Source organism: Octodon degus, unplaced genomic scaffold (genome assembly GCF_000260255.1).
Source record: "Octodon degus isolate 3935 unplaced genomic scaffold, OctDeg1.0 scaffold00136, whole genome shotgun sequence".
Classification (NCBI taxonomy): domain Eukaryota; kingdom Metazoa; phylum Chordata; class Mammalia; order Rodentia; family Octodontidae; genus Octodon; species Octodon degus.
The window spans coordinates 1752858-1761149 of record NW_004524712.1 but is presented as its reverse complement, the minus strand read 5'-3'; the positions used below and the strand labels follow the sequence as shown (position 1 = coordinate 1761149).

The window sequence follows — 8292 nt, the reverse complement described above, 5'->3', positions numbered from 1 at the left end:
CCGGGGTCTCCAGGTTAGATGTCTGCGGCTCGATGTTGAGGTGGGTTTCAAGGCCCAGGGCAATGTCCTCTTCCTCATCAGCCGGGGAACTAGGCCGGCCTTCACACCCCCAAGGTACTCTCCTCACCCCTATCACTTCATCGTCAGAATCTGAGCTGAGCTCGTACAGGATGTGGTCTGGGTCATGGTCGCTCCTGGGCTTGAAGATGATGCTGTCGTCTTCATCGCTCCAGGAAGACTCCAAGTCGAGGGCCACATCCTGTGCCTGTTGGGTTGAGGGGTCGGCTGACTGAGCTCGGTGTGCTCTTTGTCCTCCGGGCCAAAGCCGGTTTTCTGGGAGGACACATCGCTGGGAGAGCTCATGGCACCTGACTGGGCTGCGGTTCTCTCTGGGTTTTTTTGTTTTGTTTTGTTCCCATATTAGAGATGACCCAGGGCTTTCACACTCAGCTCCACTGCATCATCTTACTTTTTTTTTTTTTTTGTAAGAGAGTCTCACTAAGTCACTAGGTTGCCCAGACTGGGCTGGAACTTGTGATCCTCCTGCCTCAGAGGCCTAGAGTGCTAGAATTACAGATGATGTGTGCCACTATGCCCAGCCATTGCTAATTCTAAACTTCATTTTTAAGAGCCTTTTGTGCTGTGTCTTACCAGCTGTGGAAATACCCCTACATCTTTAGATAATCCTAGAATGTCTTTATCTCCATGAAAATTATTTACATTTATTTCCTATTTACTGCAAAAGTAAAAGGACAGAAAAACAAGAGATTCATTTGTTTTCTTAGACTCGATGACTTGCAGTCAGAAAAGAATCTAGCACACTACCATCAGAGGAATACCCAGTGAGGCCTCCAAAGATGACCAACACATAGCTGACGTCAAGCTCCCTCATGATCTCATAGGCTTTTTCTTCTGTGGATGCCATCGCCTAAAAAAAATAAACACACAATCCTCAGAGCAAAGGAACATTTCCAACTAGACTTTACATACCATACTCAAAAGATCCCTTTGACCTTACCTGCCCGACTCGAGAAATATGGGTATTATTCCATGTGTTATTGTCCACTAAAATTGTCCGATTTGCCATAGCTGTAATTTGATAGCCATAATCCCACCATGACATGACCTTTGCGTCCTGAAAGAAGAATGGAAAATGGAAACAACAAACAGTCTCGTCACTGCCCCAACCATCAAGTGTAAGAGAAGGAATGGACAAGCACCTCTGGGCTGCTAGTGCAGCCTGGCTAACTCATCAGTATCTTCACAAAATAATGTACTCCTAACCAGACAATAAACCTGGCACCGGCTCCTCCATTGATTCATCTACAGAGCTGTTTTTTTTTGGGGGGGGTGCTGGCTCAGGATGCCTTCAGGGCAGGTCTGACAAGGCTTGAGGATATGGGGATCGAACCACAGCATACTGAGCCTGGCTGATTTGTTGAAGCAGTCACTTAAACAACTGAGCTAATGAGCAGGCCCCCTGATTCATCTACAATCAGGAAATCTCACAACAAATTTACACAATCTCATATTCCCAAGACCTGCATCCCAGATCACTTTATATAAGAAAAGCGGAAGATGTACAGGACTATGTAATAGTCAAGTAATTAGGTTTTTGTTTTTTTTTTTTAATTATTTATTACATTTTTTTTATTTAGTGTGTGTATGTGTGTGGCCAGCTCAGCCCACCAGGGGGCGGGGCTGGCATGTGGTGCTGGGGGATCAAACCGCGGTCCCTGTGCTTTGCCAAAGCTTGTTCCAAGTAGGTGCTTTAGACCACTGAGCCATCTCTCCAGCCCAAGTAATTAGCTTAATACCATTAAATAAATTTATTAAATAAATGACTTTAGAAGCATCAAAAAAAATCAGCTCTAAAGATGAAACGGATAAGCGCTTCCCTGGCAAGCACAAGGGCCTGAGTTCAATCCCCAGTTCTGCAAAACAAAAGATGAAATGGAAATCGCCAGATGGAAGAGGCAAGGATTTGGAGCTAAGGACATCACTCAGTGGTATCAGAGGTCAATGTTTGCCTTGCATGTGCAAGACCCAGGGTTCAATACCCAGCTAAAGAAAAACTTCTTGAATTTTGACTCTTAGTAGACTTAACTCACAAAGGCTATTAATAATGGCTATTATGAAACAAATCACTTGAGATCCTCAAAAGGTAAAAAAACTGTTTTATAAAAAAAAACAAACAGCCAAAATGTTAAAACTAGCTCTCTTATTGTACCTTGATAGTTATAAGCTAGGGAGATGGCTCAGTGGAATAAGTGCTTCCCTGGCAAGTGCAAGGGCCTGAGTTCAATCCCTGGTTCTGCCAAAAAAAAAAAAAAAGGGGGGATAGGTATAAATCCTTGTGTCTTCTAAAAAACAAAAAATTGGCCAGTGTGCTTTCAGTGATCTCTTACTGTAGTACAATGTACTCAACTTCCTGCTTTCAATTGGCCTGCACTTACTCTGCAGACCATGTTTCTTTTCCTATCTTTAATAAATATTAAACCTTCCAAAATAATTTTTTTTTTTTTTTTTTTTTTTTTTGGTGGAACCGGGGATTGAACTCAGGTCCTTGCACTTACCAGACAAGCACTTATTCTACTGAGCCATCTCCTCGGCCCCAAAAGAAATTTTTAAAAAACTTATTTTAAATGTTGAAAAGCAGTTAACACAGCGGGGTATGGTGGTACACATCTATTTGTGATCCCAGCACTCAGAAGGCTGAGGCAAAAAGGTTGTCACAAAATGGAGGCCAGACTGTGCTACATAGTGAGTTCAAGGCCAGCTTGAATTACACAGTGAAACCCTGTCTCAAAAAGAATAAATAGAAAACAGCTATCAGGTGATAACTTTATGATTTTCATCCTTTGCCTTGCTTCCACTTGCTGATGTTCGTGCAGTCAATATGTATCATTTGTAACTTTTTCTTTCCTTGGAATAGATATCACCATGGTATCAACACAAGTATGTAAGCAAGTATAGATAATTAAGGATCACTACAGAAACCAGGCACGGTGGCACATGCCTATAATCCCAGCACTAGGGAAACTGAAACAGCAAGATTATTGTGAGCTTGAGGCTATCCTGGGCTACACAATGAGTTCAAGGCCATCCTGAACTACACAGCAAGACCCTGTCCAAAAAAAAAAAAAAAGAATTGCTACAGAAGAAAGCCCTGAACTGAGTGGTCATTAGCCACTAAAGCTCATCTGAAACCACGTTTCCAATAGTCTAATTATCTCCAAACATTCCCCTGCCCAAATGCCACTTTGAGTTACTACAGTATCAAATGTCTCCCCTTTCTCCCCACCCCCAGAATTCTGCTCCCAAATTTTTACCTCTGGAGTATTGTGACGAAGCCAATAATACGCTTCTCGGAAGTCATCAAAAATGATCCTACTGCCATCCCCACCCCGGGCGGATAACACGATGGAGGGAGAAGAGTAGGCCTCGCTCGTCACCCAAGTTGAGTGAAAAGTGTAGGTAATGAGAAAGAAAGCCATGACCAGGATCATCCCACTTGCCACCTAAAAAAGGAAGAATTGTGTGGTAAGCCAAACTAAATTTACACAACTTGGGATGGCTTCTTATACAGTCAATAATATAAATGCCTTGAATCAAAATGAGTTGGGAAAAAAATTAGTAAATCTATGAGTTAATTCTGACCACCCTGATAGTGCTCTACACTATATTCCAGTCAAACACAAAGGCATGTACCCACGAGTACATGTGTGCACATGCATGCGTGCAAACACACGCACACACACACGCACAGGAGCAGTTTGCCAAGTCTGTTACTTAATTCTCACTTCATTCTTGATGGGGTAGGTAGAGTCCTGCTGTTTCTTGCTCTTCTTGTCTGGACGACTTATGTCCAGATTCTTCATGTAGGTGGACAGAACCTGGGAGACTCCAATGCCAGAAAGAATGCACATAACAGGCGCCAATACTAGCATTAGACGGACCTAAAAAACAGGAATCATGATCAATCTAGCCAGTGCTTTAAAATTGCAGACTTTAATTTATTGGTAGACTATGACATCAATTTAGGGTTTTTCATCATCTCATGTTTTTTAATAAAAGTAAAATAAAAAATACATAGTTCAAAGGCCAGCCTGCACTACATAGAAAGACCTTGTCTCCAAAAAAAAAAAAAAAAAAGATAAATGGACAGATAAGACAGCACTGATATAGATATACTCTTGGGGGATACTAGGAACCAAACTCAAACCTCATGCCTACCAGACAGGCACTACACTGCTAAGCTATAGCCCCAGCCCTATGTTCTTAACTGCTGTGCAAGATCAAAATTATATGAAAAACACCATCTTACTATAATACATAAAATCCCTCATCTTTCAATTTAGCAGTGGATAATTTTCACAGGCCTTAAGAAAATTTCCAAATTCTCTAACAAAGTACAAATGTGCCTCACTGACAAAACACTACAAACCCAAGAAAGTTGAACCCCAATGCTACTAGGTATCGTATATATTCCTGGGAGGATCAACAGCAGCAAGCACCTTTACAACGCAGGCCCCCCCAAGTGCTCATTGGAGAAACAACTGCACAATTATTAATATTTTTCTAAATCCTATCAGACCAAAACAAACAAAAAGCACCTCAGATTTAGGTGGGGAAAGTTTGGCTAGGACTGAGAACATTCCTCACCATTACAGCTGAAAAGTACATGCTGGTCACTCCATACATGATGATAAAAATCCGGGCATCAGACAAGTTGCTAAAGCAGTAATAGAGGCCAACTATAAAAGAAGGAATAAGAAGTAAGCACTGAGTCTTGTAGACAGAAGCCTATAAGGGAAAGTGACTGGATGACACCACACAATTAACCCAGCAGTTCTACTTCTAGGAGCTTATCCTTCAAAAAAAAAACAGAAGCACTAGCCAAATAGCTCAGTACATTAAAGTGCCTGCTTCAGCAGACACAGCGGCTGGGATTCAATCCCCAGTGTGACTAGGCGTGGTGGCATGCACCTGTAATCCCAGCACTTGCGAAGCTGAAAACAGGAGAATCACTACAAGTTCAGTCTGTGTAGTGAGACCCTGTAGGCCCTGCACTAAATACAAAAAAAAGGATAACTATAGCATATTTTAAAAATAGAAGACATCACTGAAAATAATACTGTATTGACTATATCGACTATTTGCCTTCTACAACTTTACACAACTCTATTCTTAAATAAAAACCTTAAATATTTCTATAAATTAATACTAAATAACAGAAACGATCATGATTCTTTTTCTCTTTTCATAGTACTGGGAATTGAACCCAGGACTTCATATATCCTAGGCAAGTGCTCTACCATGAAGCTATAATCTCAGCCCTATTATGATTCTTTTTTTTGGTGGAACCGGGGATTGAATTCAGACCCTTGTGCTTGCCAGGGAAGTACTTATTCTACAGAGCCATCTCCCCAGCCCCCTTATTATGATTCTTTATAACTAGGGAGAAAATGTATATGATCTCAGTTTTATTTAATAAGTAAACAGATGAATATATCTTAAAATATTAATAGTGTCTAAAAGTAGTAAGTACTCCTACAATTCTTTTTACATTTTTTATAATATACAAACTACTTATACAATTTTAAAAATGTAAAAGTTAGCTTATAAAACAAAAAGACGACTAACACTGGTAAATTCTAAACCATGTGGACTGGCAGAGCCCATTGAGGAGCTTCAATACTGACCACAGGGAAACTGATGTGAGAGGGTAAGAGAACTAAAAAAAATAAATAAAAATGAGAAATTGTACTTTATTTATTTATTTATTTATTTTTTCCGGAACCAGGGATTGAACTCAGGCCCTTGCGCTTGCCAGGGAAGCGCTTATTCCACTGAGCCATCTCCCCGGCCCCTTAAGGATATTATTTTTTTTTTTTTTTTTGCTCCAAATGCCTTCAGGGCAGATTTGGCTGGCTGGAGTTGTGGGGATCGAACTACAGCAACCTGAGGCTGACAGCTTTGTGGAAGCAGCCACTTAAAGAACTGAGATAGGGCCAGGCCCCCTGTACTTTAAAATAATACAAATGAACAGAAAATTCTGAGGTTCTGAACTTGCCAACATCTGTAACTTCAACTTCTGACTTCTACATGGGCTTAGTCATCCTCTGTCCTATACAGCATAAATAGGCAAACAAAACAAGGATGAGGGCAGTTGATGTATTTGACATCAAGGGGGGATTCTCACAAAGCCCACTTCAGAATAAAGACAGACAGACCTGGGAACATGAACACTAGCAGCTGCAGATCAAAATAGTAGGAGGACCAGGTGGTGGGCTGATGTTCAGACACAGAAGCTATGATGGGAATGTTGTTCTTAGCATAAGAAGGATCCAGCAGTGAGTAGAAACGCCCAGTCCATGGCGATATCTTTCCTGGCAGCAAAGAGAGAAGAAATATTTCACATATGCTCTTAAAACAAACATCTTATCCCAACTAATTACAACATCCTATTTTATTTTTTATTTAGTGCTGGGTGTACAGGGTCTGGACGTATAGTGATTGGATGTATAGTGATTCTCCTATTTTCAGCTTCCCAAGTGCTAAGACTACAGGCACGTGCCACCATGTTCAATCTCAATAGAAGTCTCAGCTTGCCCCAGTGGTGGGGCCTGGCACGGCAGGCCAAGGATCGAACCTCCAACCCGTGTCTGCCTAATCCAGCACTTTTAATCCGCTGAGCTATCTGGCTGGCCCACAACATCCGATTTTAATAGATTCAAGGAGAAGGACTAAATTCTTGCTTTAATGACACTAATAGTACTTAAAGAGTTTCAACTGTTTTCTTTCAAGCTTGAGTGAACTTTTGTAAAAATAGCAAGCAGAATAAAACTCAGTTGTACATAAATTAGAAAAACTTCCTGGAAAGGGTTCAGGCCTCAGATGGTCAACCCAAGGCCAACTCCAGACACTACATGAACTACATCTTCCAGTCTCACTCAGAATTAGCCAATAGAGAGACTTAGGCAAAATCAAAATTATTCCCTGAAAAGTAAGTGGGAAAAATGGAGCAGGAAAATATGCTCACCAAGCAAAAGAACTGATTTAGTGCCCACAGGATTAGACAAGAACCGTAATGCAGTATAGCAAAGAAATAGAGGGCTTTCGGGGGCCTGGCCCTAGCTCAGTCCTTTAAGTGGCTGCTTCCACAAAGCTGTCAGCCTCAGGTTTCTGGAGTTCGAACCTCACAACTCTCCCGCTGGCCAAAAGTGCCCTGAAGGCATTCGAGGAAGAAAAAAAAAAAAAAGAAATAGAGGGCTTTCTACCACCACCCAGTCAATAGGAAAGAAAAGGGAAAAAAAAAAAAAACCTTTAAAAACTTAGCAAGGGGCCTGAGAGATAGCTCAGTAGAATAAGTGCTTGCCTGGCAAGCACAAGGGCCTGAGTTCAAACCCTGGTTCCGAAAAAAAAAAAAAAGCTTACAAGGTAAATACAGTTCTTTTACCAGATGTGATTAGAAAGAGCTCTCATAGGACATTCTCTGATATACTGAATCCAAACAGCTGATAGGAGGACTGAAAATGAAAAAGTGACTTTCATGTTTGAAACAAAAAATAGAGAAATCGAAAGGAATCATCTGTGGTCAGAAAACTCCCTGTGTTTTTGGTGTTTATTCTGTGTCTACACACATTTGCACTTTATACAAGCTATGACCCTTCCCTACCTGTCAACATGAGGAGTGCTCCAATGGTGAGGAGGACAAACCCAACCAGGGAGATGACACTCCGGAAAAGAACTTCAAACTGCTGTGGATTCAACTTGCTGCGCAGGTAATCCACAAAAGCATGAATCTGGCAGAGACCGAAAACTCCAAAGGCTGCCATGTGCTCTGATGAAAGGACAGGCTACAGAAAAAAAAAAACATAATGTATGGCAATAACATTAAGAGGAAAAAGTGAGTGTGTCAGATCCGGCTCCAATCTTCACTATCGTCATCTAGTGCAGCCCAGAAGGTCAAATGAGTTCAAGTTTCATAAGGGAATCGGGGCCAATCTAAGGAAGGGCTTTAACTGACCTGCCATATGTTCTGAAGACCATTTAGAGTCCCTCAAAGCATAACATACACCATCAAAATCAGGTCTCTGCCTTTTGTTTCAGGTATTTCCTTAGTTCAGACTGTTATTTCCCCAGAATTTCCATCAAGTGAAATTCTCACTATTCAAGATATAACACAATGGGCTGGTGAGATGGCTCAGTGGTCTAAAGCACCTACTTAGAACAAGCTTAGCAAAGCACAGGGACCGCAGTTCAATCCCCCAGCACCACATGCCAGCC

At 41.4% G+C, this 8292-nt stretch overlaps 1 protein-coding gene across 1 annotated transcript in view; it reads right to left on the bottom strand.

Annotated features, from left to right (window-relative positions):
• Stt3a (STT3A, catalytic subunit of the oligosaccharyltransferase complex) overlaps positions 1-8292 on the bottom strand; it is a 32432-nt gene that overhangs the window by 8246 nt on the left and 15894 nt on the right. Inside the window, exons 9-15 of the mRNA XM_004641387.3 lie at positions 7682-7862; positions 6237-6392; positions 4666-4757; positions 3804-3959; positions 3333-3521; positions 1019-1135; positions 826-928 (exon numbers count right to left, since the gene is read on the bottom strand). Coding sequence (XP_004641444.1) covers positions 826-928; positions 1019-1135; positions 3333-3521; positions 3804-3959; positions 4666-4757; positions 6237-6392; positions 7682-7862 — 994 coding nt within the window. The remainder of the gene's footprint in view (positions 1-825; positions 929-1018; positions 1136-3332; positions 3522-3803; positions 3960-4665; positions 4758-6236; positions 6393-7681; positions 7863-8292) is intronic.